This window comes from Ursus americanus, chromosome 33 (assembly GCF_024610735.1).
Source record: "Ursus americanus isolate L20-20 chromosome 33, mUrsAme1.1.p, whole genome shotgun sequence".
In the NCBI taxonomy this organism is placed as follows: Eukaryota; Metazoa; Chordata; class Mammalia; order Carnivora; family Ursidae; genus Ursus; species Ursus americanus.
The window spans coordinates 12,634,910-12,654,981 of NC_142159.1; the positions used below are offsets into that span (position 1 = coordinate 12,634,910).

The window sequence follows — 20,072 nt, forward strand, 5'->3', positions numbered from 1 at the left end:
CATCGGGGGCGCCTGGGCAGCTCAGTCGGTTAAGCACCTGACTCTTGATTTCGACTCAGGTCTTGATCTCAGGTTGAGATAGATGGAGACCTGAGTCAGGCTCGGGGAGTTTGCTTGAGATTCTCTCCCTCTGCCCCTCCCCCCACCACTTGCACGCGCACACAGGCACGCTCTCTCTCAAAAAAAAGAAAAAGAAAAAAAAAGAAACTAAAAAATCATCAGAAGTTAAACCTCACCTGTTTCTTTCTTTTTTTTTTTTAAAGATTTTATTTATTTATTCAACAGAGATACAGACAGCCAGCGAGAGAGGGAACACAAGCAGGGGGAGTGGGAGAGGAAGAAGCAGGCTCATAGCGGAGGAACCTGATGTGGGGCTCGATCCCACAACGCCGGGATCACGCCCTGAGCCAAAGGCAGACGCTTAACTGCTGTGCCACCCAGGCGCCCCTCACCTGTTTCTTAAAAAGGATTCATTAAATTTAGTTTGCCAACCACCTTCAGTCCCACCTGCTCATCACAGGAAACTATCTTCGATTTCTCTCCTGCCTTTCCTCCAAGCTTGAGCCAGCCTGCAATCTTACACTCGCTAAAGCACAATCCCAATCAAAGACTTACATTTCACCTCTTTTGTAAAAGTCAAACTCAACAAAATAAAAAACTGAAAAACAGAAGGAGGAGAATAGAAGAAACACGGGTTTTTGAAGTCCTACAGGCCTGGCTTTGAAGTATGCCAGCTCTGCCACCAGTAACTATAAAACTAGGACAAGTCACGGAGACTCCTCGTCTGCAGTTTCCCCACAAAGTCTTGGAGAGGAGTGAGATAATCCACGAAATAACCCACACTGCACCGCGCATGGCCCATCACTGGCACCTGAACGTTAGTAACAGCGGAGGCATCAGAAACATCAAAAATACTCCCTACTGTAAACAAAGTGGAATTTTAAAACTTTACTTAGAGGGGCGCCTGGGTGGCACAGCGGTTAAGCATCTGCCTTTGGCTCAGGGCGTGATCCCGGTGTTATGGGATCGAGCCCCACATCAGGCTCCTCTGCTATGAGCCTGCTTCTTCCTCTCCCACTCCCCCTGCTTGTGTTCCCTCTCTCGCTGGCTGTCTCTATCTCTGTCGAATAAATAAATAAATAAAATCTTTAAAAAAAAAAAAAAAACTTTACTCAGAAACTCTCTTCAGAATATAAACTACAACAGAAAAACAAGGAAAATAATGGCAATAGGGGATGGGGATTAAAGAGTACGCTTAGCATGATAAAATAAAATAAAATGATTTAAAAAAAAACCTTAAGGAAAATACCCTTAGAGAGAATTTAGCACATTGTAAACCCTTTAGAACTGAAAGATCTCCAAGTTTTAAATTATTTAAACTGAAAGAAAAGACCATCTCTGGTTAGAGTAACTCTATGAATATGCCCAAACAAAATCAAGCTGAAATTTCTATATATAAAAAGCAAAGCAAAAACGTTTATTTTCCGGGTGCCTAACTGGTTCAGTTGGTGGAGCGTGCAACTCTTGATCTCGGGGCTGTAAGTCAGAGCCCCGCAGTGGGTGTAGAGATTACTTAAAAATAAAATATTTTTAAAAAAAGAAAATGTTTATTTTCAAGGTCCAATTTAAAAAGTTATGATATGGGGCGCCTGGGTGGCTCAGTCATTAAGCATCTATCTTCAGCTCAGGTCATGATCCCAGGGTCCTGGGATTGAGCCGCACATCGGGCTCCCTGCTCGGTAGGAAGCCTGCTTCTCCCTCTCCCACTCCCCCTGCTTGTGTTCCCTCTCTCGCTTTCTCTCTGTCAGATAAATAAATAAAATCTTTAAAAAAACAAAACACACTATTAAAAATAATAATAATAAAAAAATAAGAAGCTATGATAGGTCTTATACAGGCTACCAAGAAACCAGAATATTTTGGTATTAGTTCTACCACTATCCTCATGTCTATTACCTCTGAGAAGAATAGCAAGAAGGAATAATTACAATCGTCGTTCCTACAGTTGAAGAAAGCCTGGAATGCCCATCATTCCTTCCTGTGAGCTGCCACCTTTTGTAAATTAAAGCTGAATCCAAGTGTTCTCTCTTTTTTAAAGCCTTTCCTGATTCCACTCACTTTCCCTCACCACCACACGACCTCTCCATCCATACTGGAGTGTGTTTCCTGAGGACGGGAATTATGTCTTATTCACTACCGTATTCGTAAGGCTTTGTTGCCTAGTAACTGCAGAATAAATGAATGAGTGAATTCTGAGTAACTGATCATTTTAGAACCCTCTGACCCAATAATCCCATTCCTGGGAAATTTATCTGGATATGGAGAGTAAAAGTCAAACCAACTAGCGAGAAAGGCTTGGGCCAGAAAAACGACATTTCAGTTTTCAGGATAATGGAACAAGAAAAGCCTGAAGAAATCCGTAAGGCCCTGAACCTACGCCAAGAGCACAGTATGATGCGAAACTGCACATCTGCCATTCAGGTAACTGTCATTACAGTCCCTCTATCCCTCACCTGTACTCCACATCATAGGAAATAGGCGGGTACCTTAAAATCGTTAACCATGTGGACTAATGTGTAGGACCTGGGACCCTAGAACACTTCAGAGACATACATAAATAAAAACTGAATCCCAGGGACACAGTCTAAAAAGTCAATCCCCTTGAGTAATGGCTTCAGACAGTTACCTTTAAAATGGCCTGATAAGAAATCCCCCAGCAAACTGTGCCTCCTGCTTAAGACATTCTCCCTGGGTTCAGTCTTAACCTGTCTCTCCCCATCTCTTCTCTTCTCTGAACTTCTCTCTCAGTTCGGGACCAATACCCCTCAAAGAGCCAGTCTTTCCTAACCGAGCTCCCATGTCCCAAACCTACTTTCAATGTATACTCTATAGCTTACTCACATTCTTCCCTAGGCTTATTGGCCTAGCCAGAAGCCAGTTCTGACATCTGTGCAGCATTAATTATAATAAATGAAGAGAAGCCCCAGTCGCTGCAACTTAACACTGTATGGATTTAACTCCAGTACCATCCAGAGAAAGAGCTCTAAGGGCCAGAAAAGACCAAACTTTAAAGAGATGGTAATATTTCCACGCATGTTTTCTGTGATACTCACTTGGGAGGGCATAAGACTTCTTCAAGAAATTCTTCAATCTTATTTACATCCGTTTTGACTTCATTGTTGAAAGTTATAAATGGTGGGTGGGTCCCAGGAGCCAAGTTCTGCAGGTCTGCAGGCTTCCTGTCAAAACAGTCAAAATTGGATCATGTTTTACTCTGGGAAGGCAACAATACTTTAAATACTCAGAGTGGTTCTAAATGTTTACATACATAAAAATGAGTAAGAAATAGTATTTTGGGGGGCACCAAGGTGGCTCAGTCGGTTAAGCATACGACTCTGGATTTCAGCTCAGGTCATGATCTCAGGGTCGTGAGATCAAGCCCCACATCAGGTTCCATGCTGGGTGTGGAGCCTGCTTAAGACTCTCTCTCTCCCTCTGCCCCTCCCAACTCTCTCTCAAAAAAACAAAAAAACAAAAAAACCAAGAAAGAAAAAAAAAGAAAGAAAAGTAAATAGTATTTTTTTCCTACTAGTTTAACGGCTGCAATACCATTGTACTAAGAAGCAAACCTTCCCAAAGCACAAAATACATAATAAGAAAATCAGGAACCTCTGATACTAACCAAAAGACAAAGTCTCCTTCATTCTCATTCCAAATTCAACTGAAGTGTTTATTAGAAATGGTGGTAGAACTGAGAGGAAACAGTCTCTAGTCTCAACTCTAGCACCAACTCATTGTGTAGACAAATAAACCATAAATTCTCTAGGTCGTCATCGTCTTCTTTTTTTTTTGTAAAATAAGGAAGAGCAGCTAATTCCTACAGTCCTTTCTAACTATGAGATTCCAAATTCAGTTGCTACCAATTTTCCATTTTCCTAGAAGTCCACACTCAACAAGGAAAAAGATCACCAGTCAAAATTACTTCAGTATATAAAACATAGCATAACCAAAGGAAGGCACAATACAGGAAGGGCAAAATATTATAGTGAAGAAAGGCTCAAAATACACATTAGGTAAGAATTTTGTCCAAATTCATTAAAAAGCCATCAACAAGTCAAACAGGAGTCAGAAGAAATCGATACACAATAGATAAAATAAGTGAACACGTGGAAAAACGTAAAAAACTATTATCAAAGAAATTCAAGAGTAAACTATGATGACATTTCTCTCCTATTAAGAAAAACTGAAAATCAACAGAACACTGATAAAGATGGTGAAAGTGGATACTTACAACTACTAGTAGCATGGAATGTTGGTACCACTCTACTAAAAAGCAAAATGGCTCACCTAAGCCCACCAGTGAACCCTAGGATCAGTAATAATGACCAGATAGTGTGTATATCCCAATGACAAAATACAGAGCATACGCGACCATCTACGAAGTATTCGTGGGGGGGGGGGTCTAGGGTCTAGGGGACCCTTTCACCAGGTGGTTCATGAGGTCAAAATCATTCTCATAATACTAAGACATCATTTACTTTTTCCACCCTTCCTCTCTCTCATGCCTGTATAGTCGAGTTTTCCGTAGGCTACTTGTGTATCACAAAGTGATATATATATATATATATATATATATGGAAACAGACAGGAGAATCCGTCTTCTATTAAGGCAGACATAAGAGATGTACCAAAATGTAAAACAATGCCACTCTCCCAACTAATTTTGTTTTGGAAAACATAGTTTTAATTAAAAGCATATTTCGTGATAACAAATAATAAGTTCACGATTGTTCTAACGAGTAAATATGTTTTAAATTTCTCATAGATATGACCCACATAACTGAAAGCTCTCTGAAGTCCTCAATAATTTAAAAGTATAAAGGAGTTCTGAGACCAAAACGTTCACTTAACAGGAAACTTGAGGAGATGCAGAACAAAGGTAAATGATACCTCAAGGAAGCCATCGGCCAAATACAGAATTCGGGACACTCTACAGTTCAACAGAATGGATTTCTACGAGTTAATGGCATGAGGGGAAAAAGCCACAAGTGGTGGCTGGAAGGGACTGTTATAGATTAAGAAAAATTTAAGAGACATTGGGGCACCTGAGCCTCAGTGGGTTAAGCATCTGCCTCAGGTCATGATCCCAGGGTCCTGGGATCGAACCCCGGATCGGGGTCCCTGCTTAGCAGGAAGCTGCTTCTCCCTCTCCTGCTCCTCCCCCTGCTTGTGCTCCCTCTCTCTCTCTCTCTCTCTCCGTGTCAAATAAATAAATAAAATCTTTAAAAAAAAGAGAGAGAGAGAGATGTAACAATCAGACATAACCAGTAAAATCTGTTTGGGTCCCGATTTGAACAGATCAGTCAAAGAAAAAAAGGTATTTTGGAGATAACTGGGGAGATCAGATCATATGCTGGAGATTAGACGTGATAATGGCAGCGTGGTTGGGTAAGAAAATATAATTATTTGGAGATGTACAGTGAAGTATGGAGGATTGAAATGACAGGATTCCCAGGATTTGCTTTAAAACAGAACAGGGGGGAAAAGAAGAAGAAGAAAAGGGACAAAGCAAATGGGTAAAATCTCAATAACTGAGTTGAATTTAGGGGGAAGTTTATTCTATTCTTGTGTATGTGTTTCATAATTAAAAAGATACACTTAAAAAGCTTAAAACAAAAAAAGCACTATAAAACTGCTTCAAAGAACTTTCCCCCCACCCATTATTACAGCCCTTCCTTCCTTCTCTAACACAAATGCACAGAATTTGGACAAAGCATATCTCTAAGTGTCTCAGGAAGGTGAAATACTTTGTCATTGAAAAGAATTTTTAAAATAGAGTGTACCTCAAAATCTCTACTCATCCCAGCTTATCAATTTTCCTTGGTCTTATACGTATTCCTTCACTGTCCCTCTCCCTTTTTTTTCTCCCTCCACCCGTTCAGGTTTGGAAAGTGCTTCATCTATGACTACATTCCAAAAATACAAAGACTTATTAATTATCCGATCAGTCCACATTTTCTAGCTCAGAGCCCCCTACCAAGCTCTAGAGCCCATCCCCTCCCAAGCCAAAGAAAAATAAGACACGTTTTATAGCAACTTGTAGAAGAACTGAAGCTCTAACAGGGGACTTTTAAAAGTCAAAATCTGACTTGATGTTCAATTCTGATTCCTTTCCTGAGTATACTTTGGTCTGAGAAGGTAAAGTTGAGCACAAAATGATGGGAATACATGAAAGCTGAGTAAGTCTTCCAGATCCACGTTTATTTAAACAGTGACGTATGCCATGAGACTCGTGGAACTCATGTAAATACTCGAATCCAGGTCAGAACTAGTCCGTTTCTGGGTTTCATTTCCTTGGTTTGTCTGGCTAGTCCTTTTTACTTCTCACCCTGACCACCCGTTCCTTGATCACTAGCAAGTCCAACAGGCCCCAGACCGCACCATCTTTGGTCTTCAAGTTCCCCTCACGTTCCCACTCACAGCTCACAGATGTTCCCAGTTATGCTTTATTTCCTCCTCAACACATGAAGACCTGGACCAAGGGTCCAGAAACCTTAACAGTTCAGAGTGTATAAATTCATTTTCAAATCTTAACATTTTAAAGTTAAGGGGGGCCACCTGGGTGGCTCAGTTGGTTAAGCATCCAACTCTTGGTTTCAGCTCTGATCATGACTCAGGGTCATGGGATGGAACCTCGCATTGGGCTCCGAGCTCAGCAGGGAGTCTGCTGGAGATTCTCTCTCTCTGTCCCTCCCCCTGTCACTGCTCACCCTCTTTAATGAATAAATAAATCTTAAAAAAAAAAAAAAAGACTTTTCTCATTCCAAAGTTAGAAAACATATCCATCAACATTTTTATGACTAACAGTCCATTAATGCCTAAATGTAAGGTAATAACATGCATCTGTATGTTTTACAAATAATTTTTTCATGAACAAGGTAGAGTTAGATAAAGGGAAAGAAAGGGATAGATGCTTTACAATAACCCATTGCGGGGAGGGCAGCAAAATAAGTAACAGCTATTCTATAATAAATTATGACGGCTTTTAGCTCTCCAAATAAAAGTATTTATTAGGGGAGGGATAAAGTTGGCATGGGAGAGAAGAAAGAGCCAAAGACTGAATAAAAATGACCTGGTTAAAGTCCCAAATTGCATAGTTCTGCCATCTACCAGCTACGTGACAAAGGAAATCAAAACCTCTTTGGATTTCCTGCTCTGTACTCCAATATAAGACCCACTTTGCCTGTGAAGATCAAATCAAATAAGGCTTGTGAACATGAGCTAAACCAAAGTATGCAAATGAGATCCATGCCTGCTTTCAGTATCACATTAACATAGCATTAGGCAGGAGATGGGGCTGGCAGTTTTAAACTCTACTTAGAGTCTGATGGTTCAAAACTGGTTATCTAGCATTAACTGACTGTAATAAGAAATCTGATTAATAGAGACTTGTAAGTTGGACGCCTGGGTGGCTCAGTTGGTTAAGCATCTGCCTTCAGCTCGGGTCATGATCTCGGAGTTCCAGGATCAAGTCCCACATTGGGCTCTCTGCTCAGCGGGGAGTCTGCTTCTCCCTCTGTCCCTCCCCACTTTTGTGCTGTCTCTTTCTCTCTCTCTCAAATAAATAAATAAATAAATAAAATCATTAAAAAAAAATAGAGTCTTGTAAGTAAAAGTGAAACCAACCATATGATTACCAATTTTCTACTAGTATCAGTGACTAGTGAATAGTTCACCGTTTCTGCAGAAAAGGTATATTGATTTAAAAAAAAAAACAAACAAACAAAGGCAATGAAACTATTTTCTAGGATTAAGTGTTGAGATGAAGGGCAACCATGTTGGGTCCTTACTCCAAGTGAAAGTAGATCCCAGAAGAAACCTGGAGGCGTCTGAATGGAGTAGCAGACTTCAGAATAAATGTTCAAGTTGCCAACACCGAGGTGACTTAGAAGCTGTATCGAGTCATGAGCCGAGCAGAATCTCACCTGGCACTCCCAAGGCCTCGGGTGTTTTGTTTGACCCACAAAGGCTCATTTTACAGACGCGGCACAGAAACTTAACATTTCACAAAGCACAGTATGACAGAAATGAAACTGAACGGATAGGCAATGGCTAAAAATTTCAGGAGATCTTTGGTTTGTTTCATAAAATCCCTTCATTCAAACTCATTCCCTTAAGTGACATCTAGAAAAAGCAAAGTGCATATAATTCATGCTATGAGAGAAGAGCGCAAACACTCTTCAAGGTTTGGGAGTTTTCTTATTTTTAATGTTACTTATTTGAGGAGTCTTTTTTTTTTTTTTTTTTTTTTTGTCAGAGTAGATGACAAAAATTCTGTTCTCTCCCATTTTGCTTCTGGTTGAAGAAAAGGAAATAAAGAGAAACAAACCAATACAAGAGACAGAGAGGGAAAGGAGGACTAGGAGGAACCCCATGGGACCTAATACTTTAAGCAACTTAAGTGGCTTAACTTCAATTAAAGTTTAATTCAGTACAGTTGCAACAATTGGCGAACACTGCACAGGTGGCCCGGCTCCAGCTGCTTCTTATAAAATGAGTACAGTACAGCCGCAGGACACAGGAGCCGGTTCTTAAAGATGACCTATTTTGTAACTAGCTGACTCCACTAAACAGAGGGGGAAAATACTAAGTATGTAGAAAATATATAAAATATATAAATATTTTTTTAAAAGATTTTGAGAGAGAGAGAAAGAGAGCGCATGCGGGTATACACCCCACCCCCATACACACACAGTGTGGGGGGAGAGGGCGGGGGGGGGGTGGGAACGGGTGAGAGAATCTTGAGTCCACTGAGCGTGGAGCCAGTCTCAACACTGAGATCATGAACTGGGCTGAAACTAAGAGATGCTTAACCAACTGAGCCACCCAGGCACCCCTAGAACTTCTATTTTTAATTGAGTTTTTTTGAAGGTACTGATTTTCAAGGCATAAAATTCATCCACACAAATCAAGAAAACATGGCAAGTATGAAAAAAAAAAGTTAACACCAAAAATCCTTGGTTTCAGAATACTGTGCTCCTATTAATTATTCTTCACTAGGTTTGCCATATTCTGACTAAAGTCACCAGTGGAATGAATGAATCATGGATTCACTAAAACATACACACCAAGGGCCTAGTTACGGAGCATCGGTCTATGTGTTCCAATTCAACCAGTTAAAGGATTTTACTTTGATGACATGGTATACTGCCAAATCTTTTGTCTACTTTAATGTCAATTTGCTGAGCAATCATGTCAAAACAGCACCCACCAAAAGGTTTCAAATACAGCTTCTAGAATTCTTAAGAGATTTTCTTAACACAGTTTGGAGAGTTTACACTGATAGGTTTAGAAAAAGACTCACCAATAATCTGTTCTAATTCAGCTCTTAGTGACCTCAACAGGATGTATTATCTTTGAAATCATTTTGAAAAAGACCATAAAGACATTGCAGTGAAGCGTGCTCTCTCTCTCTCTGTATGACTGTCCATGTCTGTTTGTCTCACTCCGTGTTTCTGTCCCGTCACCCTCAAAACAGATACAGGGGGCATCCACATGATTCAGAATGCGTTTACGAGACACCTATCTTGATCTGCAGGGGTAACAAGGGCTTCATGCAGCTCAAGTCAACCTCACGAAGGGAAAGCGGGGAGTCTGTACTCTCCTGACCCGCCAACAGCAGGAAATGGTGGGTCTCTCTACAAGCTGGCCTGTTCCATTCCATTCAGTCTCTCTGTATGTGTCCTTCACACCACTGTCACCACCTGGAAATCAAACTGGCCTCTCGGCTTGCTGAAGACTGTTTGCAGAAGGATGGAACCACAGAGACATAAGAAAACAAACTACCTGAAGGATCTATTCAGAAATCAGATTTTGTTCTGAGTTTATAAATGACTTTCAAGATACGCAGAACTATCAGTTTTATGGCTCTGTGTTAAATCGTTACAAAATTATTAATGTTTAAACTATCATAATAAGTTTCTAAAACTTTACGCTATTATTACGGCAATTAACAAGGGAGCCTTACACAATACATTACAAATGGTATGTGATGAGGCAGGAAACCATTTGTGACAATGCAAACCATTAGAAAGTTTCAGTGTTTAAGGAGGAAATGGGAAAATGGAAGCATACATTTCTCAGATTTTTTAAAAGCAGTCTTCTCCAATGTGTTTATTTTCTCAGAGAATATCACAGAGGAGGGATTTTATTCACTGGGAATACAGCAGATATCACTGCTTTTATAATAAAAAGCTAATTTCTTAAAGTTATCATTTCCACTCTCATTTCTCAAAACTAGAAAAGCTTACCTAACAAGTATGTGACACTCAGCTTTACCCACGTCAGCGTCTCAGGTGTGTGTGTATGTGTGAGACAAACAGAGACAAAGAGAGAGATGGGGGGGGGGGACACTATTGTTGTCACTGTTTCTTCTTTCTTCCCTTTGCCTGCCTCTCAGGCTTACCTGTGCTCTAAAGATGCTGACCACTGATTTAAAAATTTCTGGGCATAATAAAGGTAGCAGAAATCTTCAAAGATTTTCATCTTCCTGTCAGCCAGGAAGTATGATATAAAACAATGAGTTCTATTCAACGACAGGTCTGAAAATGGTTTGACGAGTAGTAGAAAGTACCCGAACAGTGGTCAGCACAAAGGAGACACTGAAGAAGAAGAAATGTTAATGTTTTCCTTCCTTTTTCCTGACTTTAAAAAGGAGTAACTGACCTCCTCCAAAGATGAGGCGTCTTGCCCAATGTCCTAGGGAAACCAGTGACAGGGCTCTTTCCACACAGAACCAGGTCTCTATCCCTAATCCACTGCTCCCCATTTGATGACATGTGATAACATCTTTCCTTTTTTTTTTTTAATATTTTTTTATTATATTATGTTAGTCACCATACAGTACATCCCTAGTTTTTGATGTAGAGTTCCATGACTCATTGTTTGCGTATAACACCCAGTGCACCACGCAGTACGTGCCCTCCTTACTACCTATCCCCAGCCTATCCCATTCCCCCGCCCCCTCCCCTCTGACGCCCTCAGTTTGTTTGTTTCCCAGAGTCCATAGTCTCTCATGGTTCATTCCCCCTTCTGTTTACCCCCCCTTCTTCCCTTTCTTCTCCTACCGATCTTCCTACTTCTTATGTTCCATAAATGAGTGAAACCATATGACATCTTTCAATATGCCCCGAAAGTTTAATATTTTCATTTATATTCAGCTGAAGATTTTGCTTAAACGGTGGTTGATGTAAGTCTAAATTCCTTCTGAAGGCTGGACACTTTTTTTTTTTTTAATCTGCAAGTTCTGTAATACAATTGCAGCCTCAACAGAAAATGAGGTTTGGAGATGACTCCCACTAAAGCATTAAGGCAGCACTGGCAGGCAGGCAGTGGGAGATCGTTCCAAGCCTCCCAGGGGCACACGAATACCACCAGCATAGTCATTAACACCAACTGAGATTCAAAGAGAACGTGTCACATGGTGCCAGAACTGGAAAGCAGCTTGTTCTTATGGATGAAATGTCATGTAACAATAATTTTCTCAGAGCACAGAGTGGGCCTCTAAATAGCTTGCAATAGAGTCTTATCGCTCTCCTCCGGCTGGTTCTGCGATCGGTCCTCTTCAGCAAAGAACTAGCAATTAGCAGGAAAAGCAAGAAATAAGCACTAGAGGCATTTTCTCCCCCCCCCCCCCCAGTTTTATAAAAGCAGTCATATCTAAAGTTTTAAAGTTAAGATTATGAAAGGTACTTCTTACTATGGAGTGTTTAACTCATCTGTGACTTTATCTTATAATGGTTTTTTGAGCCCATGTTCACTCTCTTGAAATCTGACTCAAGACTGTAAGTGTGTAAATTCATAGGTCCGGAAGGATAAAGACCAAACCTAAATGCAGTGGTACCTGTGAGGGGGAAGCTGATGACCAGGGGCTGGGGGTGAAGAGGATTCATTATCCTGTCCAACTTCTATACTTTTAACGGCCCTTGAGAAGCAGGTTTTCAATGTACCACAGACCTAAGATTTCTAAAGGAAACTAATATGGCCTCCTACTTTAAGTGCTCTCTGTTGATTTTACAAAAAGCCCTAGAAAATAGACACCTTCTCTGGATGGTAATACTGACTGATTAGGAAGCCCTGAATTTTTCATCCTACTTCCCAGGTGTCACTTTGCACATGGAGGCTATACTCCTCTTAAACATATACGAGTCCTCAAACATCAACCAACATACAGAACTCACGTCATCAGGAGTTTGTACAGGAAAAGTGAAACAGCCACTGTGAGTTCACTTCCTTCCCTGAACCAGACCCCCCTCAGTCATGGCGCCATCACTGGTATGGGCCACAATCAAGCACTGTGTCGAGCTCCTCAAAGAAGGCTTTCTCGAAGCGTGGCAGTCAACTCACTTGCTCCAAGCCAAAAATGGAATAGGAGAAATCCATGTATTTTAAGACACAGTCAGGGTGTGCCTGGTAGCATGGTCTATTTTTAGAAGTTACATTGAGAAACTTCCTTTTTGAGTGCGTGTAGGGAAAAAAACAGTAATAGAGGGATAACTACTTGAATTATTTCATTCTTACAGCAGCTCTGTCCAAAATGAGGTAGGTCTATCTTTGAAAGAGCCTGCAGTTTGAACTCTCAGGCGGACCTCTGCTTTCATATACAGAACTGAAGGGGGTCCCGGAAGAATCACGGCTTACTTTCAATACACAAATCTTAGGTCTCCAAAATCTCAAATAAGTGCACTAGCAGTTAAGGAAAGAATCAAGTCGAAAGAACCGGCAGAACCAGGGAACGCCAGCCGAGAACTGGGAACGGGATGACAGCTCCCAGATAACTCTCTCTCGGCGACGCCCGGAGGAATAACACGCAAGAATTCCGCCACCCATCATGTGACAGCCCGTCCACAGTTTTTCCTGGACACTGGTCGTGACTGATATGCTTTAAAAAAAAAAGCAACAAACGATGTTGTTGCCTTAGTCTCAAGAGGTGATACATTTCCACTGTTTAATGCTAGATTTTCTATTAGTATAACTGCTCTTAACCCTTAAGTCTCTTCTTCTCCCCTAAGTATGAATGTTCTTCACCTCAAACCTGTTTGCTAAGGAAGAACCAAAGCTCCGGAGTAAAAGGAGCTCACTATTTATCAGGGCTCTTCTCAGCCCTCTCCACTGCGGTCTACAAAGAGAAAGTCAGAAACAGTTTTTAACTAGCAAGAACAATCACAGGGCCATGCGTAATCACTCTTCTTTTACAATTATATTTAATGAAATACGGTTAAAATCATATTACAGAAAACTCCTATTATTCCCTGAAAAGTACAGTAAATGAAACAGACCACAGTAGTATTCATCCTCCTAAAATCCCACCCTTATCTTTAAGAATCCAGATTATATACACCACGTGTTTAGTACATTTTAAACCAAGAAGTGGTCTGCTTAGAAAGCTCTTCATAGCTCCACGTTTACACTGGAAAGTCAAAAATTTCCCTGCATTTACACTAAAATTTAGTTCCCGGTGCTGCTCTTGAAATTAAAAGTAAACATACAGTAAGTTCTTCAAAATACTGAGTGGCCAGCAAATGCAATTTACTGACATTGTGAATTATCCATAACACTTATACAAGTTAAATTTGTCCACAAATCAGCTGAACTTTAACAAATAGATTTATTTCCTTTAGAGAACATATGCATGCAAAGTGAGGAATGGGGAGAGAATCAAACAAAACAGTATATACTCAACTTCAGTTAATTTCAAATGGCAACAAAGTCTTACCTCTTCAGGTCCACCGTTGTGACACTAAATACAACTCCTTTGAGCCAAAGAATCATGAAGAGCCTCTGGGAAAAGGGGCAGTTTCCTATGCTTTCACCATCACTGCCAGCCTGGGAAAGAGAAATCAACATGGAAGAACAGGGTCAAAGGGATGATACTTAAAATGACAGACCTTTTTCTGACTTACAATCAAGGATTTGAGAAAACAGGCAAAGTTGCATTGTAGAAGGAAGGGTGGAAACTCCGGTCTCTTATTCTGCTCTTTCGTTCGCCCCCCTCTCTTCTTTAAAAAAAGCCAGTCTACTACAGCACTGTCCTAGAGAACTTTCTGCAATGGTAGAAATGATCTGTATTACCACTGTCCAAATACAGTAGTCATTTGTGACATATGGCTAATGAGTGCTTAAAATGTGGTGAGTTCCACTGAATTTATTTGCTTTTAATTAAGTTTATGAAATGTTAAGCCATTTCTTGTTCTATGAGACAGTATTCTTTAAAAAGCAACATAAAGGGGGAAACTTGCAGGTGTGTTATCCAAACAGTTAAATAATCACCAACCTCCACCCATTTAAAAAAATATTCATTATGAAAATCCCATACCCTGTTTTACACATTCCTTCAAGGAGCAAGAAAATAACCAGACATCTTTGTAAAAAGCTATCTGTAATCCTACTTAATGTGAACGGAACAGCTGACGACTTCCCCAAGCTCAATGACGAGGTAAAATTTTCCTAAAAATCAGGGTGGGACAGAGCCCCCAGTTTACAAAGGAGGGACGGGGGAAGCAGGGAACAGGAGTGGGGGAAAGAAAGCCAGCATGCTGGAAGAGAACATTCTGACACTTGCTAGGGAGCAACACAGCCCTCTTCACCACAAAGTCTGTGCAGAAAGCCAGAAATAACTTTCAACAGCTCATTCAGAGACGCATGGCTCAAGTTCTGTTTATTATCCTGAAGTAACTCTCAAACTATTCAGAAGCCATTTCAGTAAGATGCTACATTAGTAAAGTTACTAATTCCTAAACTAATGGGGAAATAGGGTGGAGTAAAAAATAAGTAAAAGCAGTTACCTGATTACATAACACAACTAACAAAATACATGGGCATAAAAGGAGGATCCCAGAATCCTACTCTAATCAGATAGCACGAAGACAGTTACAACTGAACTCGTTTTTTTAATTATTCTTTATCAGAAACGAAACACACACAGAATTGCGGCCACTGTGAATCATATTAATTTCTAGCACTCCAACCCGCACGAAACTTGACTTGCTAAAGGTCTCGTTCTTAAACTTTAATGTGATTTAGAATAATCTAAATAAACATTTTAAAGGAGGATTTCCGGGCTTTATACCCAGAGATTCTGATTCAGAAGAATTCCTGGGTGGGGCCCAGGAATCCTCATTTTGTTACAGGCACCCAGGGAGATCACAAAGCAGAACATCTGCCCAAGACATGGAGAGGCACTGGTGCGGGAAGGTCAGGAAGATACTCCTCCTTCAAAGTACAAGGCAGTTCACAGTACTAAGTCACCCTACGATACTAGGTAACAAGCTGGTGCTCAAAGTCGCTGTTTTGAAGATGCCAGCCATCCCAACACCTATAGAACACTGATAACATACAAGTGAGTTTATCACAGATAATAAGTTAAGATATCATCTTTCTATATAGCTTGCTAATATTTTTACACAAGGTTGCGCCTTCGAGACTCAAATCTTACTATCGTTCTTGTTTTGTTTTCCCCTCCCAGTATTAACGTGCTTAGCAGCAGAAGTGTAATGACAAGAAAACGTATACCAAATTTCAGACTTACTGAAAAAGCAGTAAAGTTTGGTAGACAAAGAACAAGTCTGACTCACTCTGTCCTACCCCATTTGTTTAATCTATAAAAGGAACCATCATTCCCTAAGATGCCTGTCATAGCAGCGTTAAAATAATTATACTGGTAAAGAATTTGTAATAAAGATGTGACATATAGGCTCTTGGAAAGACATTAAACCTAAGGCAAGCTTGGAGATAAACAGCACTGGCTACAGATCAAACATACCACAGCACAATTTCCTACGATGGTCTGCAGGGCACATTCTAGAGTCCCCGAAAGAAGACCCTCGGGACACGGACGCTGCATGAAGACCTAGCCAGGATGCAAAGGCCCCCTTTCCTTATAGTTTTCAAGCAAATTGTACCAATGTACTCTAGCCGGCACATCTGAAGCTTTCACACATCTCATACTCCTTTTAAAACTGTTCTTTTATGCACACACAAATAAAAGATGCGTCATCTTCAGGACAGATCTGAAAAACGGCTATCTGAATTAACTACTCCCAAAACTCATGACAATTCAAATAAGAAACCTTGCCAAGTACAAGTTTTTCTGAACTTTTAATAACATGAGAAGATTGGGAGCTAATAACCAGATCATGTTTTTTTTTATTTTATTTTATTTTATTTATTTATTCGACAGAGATAGAGATAGCCAGAGAGAGAGGGAACACAAGCAGGGGGAGTGGGAGAGGAAGAAGCAGGCTCATAGCGGAAGAGCCTGATGTGGGGCTCGATCCCATAACGCCAGGATCATGCCCTGAGCGGAAGGCAGACGCTTAACCGCTGTGCCACCCAGGCGCCCCCAGATCATGTTTTCATCGAGTGTAGTGAAACTGGAAAAATTCTGATCTCTAGAGTCCTAAGTCAGAAACTTCCTCCTTTAATGCGTGTCATAATAATCAAGTTCCATTTCAACACTTGAATGAAATTCCATTCAGGGTAAAAGATCAAAAGCATGCTCTTCAATATGAACTACACTGAACATAACCTACTGGTACAATCGACTGGGGAGAATGTTCTGGTAGAGTGGAAAGCATTATACACTGAAAATCAGGATACCTTTATTCTATACCCAGTTTTTTATTATAACAAAAATTAACACATGGGTATATCCAACAATAGCATCTAAGAAAAGTATACCTTTGAAAAAAAGAACTTTGTTTTTTACTGCTTCTAACAGTACACTCGTTATTTTTAAAAACTGAAACCCTGCAGAAGGTCAGAGTTCCCCTACCTTTGAACCATTCACCAGTTGCTTAATCTTCTAGATTTTTATTTTCTGTATACATACTACCTTTCTCTTTTAAAAATCTGATCACGCTATATACAACTTCTTTATGATCTACGTTACTTTATTCCCAATTAACCCCCGAGAGGCTGTAATGCGCCCACCAGAATGGTGTCCGAGAGGGCCAAGGAGGGAGGCAGGGCTTTCAACCCTGCCAGCCAGTAAAAGGAAGCCGTATTCCTCCTGCTCGGGTAGGGGTCAGAGGAGGCCCAGTGTACAGTGGTCAGGACATTAACGATCAACCAGAGGTAATGAGACCACCTCACCCGGGGTGTCAGGGGAGACTACACAGGGAACTGGAACCCCCGCCCCTGCCTAGCAGAAATGAGGAGCTGCCCCAGGGGTATCACTGGAGGGCCCCGTAGATATTCATTCTCTATCTGGCTGTAACAAGGCAGGGTCATTGCCCTTCTCCCCTCCCACCCTCCTCCAGCGCAGTGTCAGAGAAATCTTATTTGAGTGTTAGAGAGGTTTAAACAAGATCCAGACGCTCAACGTAATAGGATAATAGCAAAGTTTCGATCAAAACTCACTTGTCATACTAAGAACCAAATCAAGCTGAATGAAAAAAGTCCATCAATAATGTCGCCATCAGGATGACAGAGACGTTAGAATTTGCTGACAAAGATTTTAAAGCAGCCATGATAAAAGTGACTCAACAAGCAATTATGAACAGCTTGAAACAAGTGAAAACATAGAAAGCCTCAGCAAAGAAACAGAAGATGTAAAGAAGAACCAGAAGGAAATTTTATAACTAAAACAAACAAACAAACAAACAAAAAAGACTTCAAAGGATGCATCAGTTCAACAGCCAAAGAGCCAAATGGAAGGGACAGAGGAAAGAATCACTGAACTGGAAGATAGAATAAGAGAAAAAGTAGACTGAAAATATCACACTTCTTGGGACGCCTGGGTGGCTCAGTCAGTTGAGTGGCTACCTTCAGCTCAGCTCGTGATCCCAGGATCCTGGGATCGAGCCCCGCATCGGGTTCCCTGCTCTGCAGGGAGTCAGCTTGTCCCTCTCCCTCTGTCCTGCTTGTGCTCTCTGTCTCTCTAAAAAAAAAAAAACTTTAAAAAAATCATACTTCCTTTATATTTCCATATTTTGATGTCATCCATCTAACAGTTATTTTTGAAGACTTTATTTATGCTATTCATCCAACAATTTCATACGTATAAATTTATTCTGTAGAAACACTGATACAGATGCCCGAAGACACGAGTAAGAGACAGGAACACTGAAGCACCATTTGTAACGGCAAACCACTGGAGACCACCCAATGCCGTTCAATAAAGGATCTGTTCATTATAGACCACGGCCAGAGGGTGGAAGTCTGGGCTAACCATGTGGCCTTTGCTGGCATGGGTAGGAGGACAGTCACCGTTTTTCCCTGTGGTGTCTGAAGCAGAGCAGCTATGCCTGAGTCTTCTGTCGTAAGCCTAGGCTGCCCCTTTCCTGGTCCTCTGGCTAGAGAGAGTGGGCTTCTCTCAGAACGTCGTCTGCACCTGTGTTCCCGGCTGCCAGCAACTCTAGCTCTGAGTCTGGGATAGATCCAGGCAAAAAAAGAAAAACAAACAAACACCACCACCACAAGAAACGCATCTACTCTGCCTTCCCAGAAGCAGATGTCTCTCAGAAGTATTAAATTTAGAAAGTAAAATTAAGAATGTAGAAAACATGGTATACCTATACAGTGGAACAGCATTCAATAATACAAAGCAATGAAGTATTTTGATATACGCTAGAAGTTGGATGACCCTCGAACAATTATGCTAAATGAAAGGAGCCAGTCACTAAAAAACACACAGTATATGATTCCATTTATATGAAATGTCCAAAACAGGCATATCCATAGAGACAGAAAGTGGATTAGTAGTCACCTACCTAGGGCTTTCATGGGGCAGGAAGGAAAGAAGGGTTGGGGAATGACTGCTAACGAGTACAGGGAATTTTTCTGGAGTGCTAAAAACGTTCTAAAACTCGACTGTGGTGATGGCTGCACGACTCTGTGAATATACTAAACGCTACTGAATTGTACACTTCAAATAGACGTATTATATATGAATTATATCTCAATAAAGCTATTTTAAATATATAAGCACAAATTACAAGTATAAATATACACATACTAGATGAGATTTTAACTTGGAAAACATAGTTCTAATATTATGATTTCATATTCTACAAAAAACATACATGCCCATAATGTTTTCCCAAAAATTAGAAAACCCAAATAAAGCAAAAACGAAGAATCCCACTGACACAGAAATAACCACCCATTTCCAGATAAAGATGAATCTTCACATTCATTTAGGTTTTGCGCTTATAAAAGGGGTAGTTTTGTTTAACTTGCTATCTGGGGTTTCTCTTACAGACTCACTGCTCCTCACCCTTCTCCCTCTAGGCCTCCGCTGTAATTCCTGAATTGCCTAATACCAGTATTTAATCAGAAACTGCCAGATTAACTCCTACATTGCTGAACAGGGGTCAGTGGTAGATGCCATAAATATTTTAATGTTTTACTAATTCAAGGTTAAGGAATGGCTCACTTAGAAAACCCAGTTTAATCAGTTGCTAGAATAGTCATTTTAAAACACCCAAGAAGGTGAGCTTGAACTTCGTTCCTCTCTATTTCTTTGTGTTTAAGGGATTGGGGGTGGGGGTGACAGTGACTAGGGTAAGAAAGCCGAGCCTGGGATCGGAAGGTAAAAATGTGCTCCTGACACTCGACGCATTTTCCAGGGAATGCATACACAACATGCTGCCAGAAAAATAAACTTTAAAAAAACTTTAAGGCTTCGTTTTACCTTTAGTGTGGATTCTATCTAACTTAGCTGTCTGAATACACAAAATGGCTTGCTTAGACTTCGATTAACGTAAAAGTCTCAAAAGAACATGATAAATGGGCAAAGTCACCTGGTTTCTATTATTCATTTCTTCAGAGTTTTTCCTAACCACATGCCAGAACCAAGCTTGAGAGTCCTAAGGCTTCACAAGCTATCGTCCTTCTACGGGGCCTGCAGAGCATGAAGGGAACAAGGTTTAGAACCCGACATATACGGATTTGAATCCTGCCTCACTACTTACTACATGTGTAATCTTTATTTTTTTTAATGATTTTATTATTTTTTTTTTATTTATTTATTTGACAGAGAGAGAGACAGCCAGCGAGAGAGGGAACACAAG

At 40.6% G+C, this 20,072-nt stretch overlaps 1 protein-coding gene across 2 annotated transcripts in view; it reads right to left on the reverse strand.

Annotated features, from left to right (window-relative positions):
• The window catches only part of CLIC4 (CLIC family member 4), a 71,349-nt gene that overhangs the window by 21,546 nt on the left and 29,731 nt on the right, over window positions 1–20,072 (reverse strand). For both annotated transcript variants that reach the window (XM_045782685.2, XM_045782686.2), the window contains exons 2-3: window positions 13,775–13,884; window positions 3,114–3,239 (exon numbers count right to left, since the gene is read on the reverse strand). In XM_045782685.2, coding sequence (XP_045638641.2) covers window positions 3,114–3,239; window positions 13,775–13,884 — 236 coding nt within the window. The remainder of the gene's footprint in view (window positions 1–3,113; window positions 3,240–13,774; window positions 13,885–20,072) is intronic.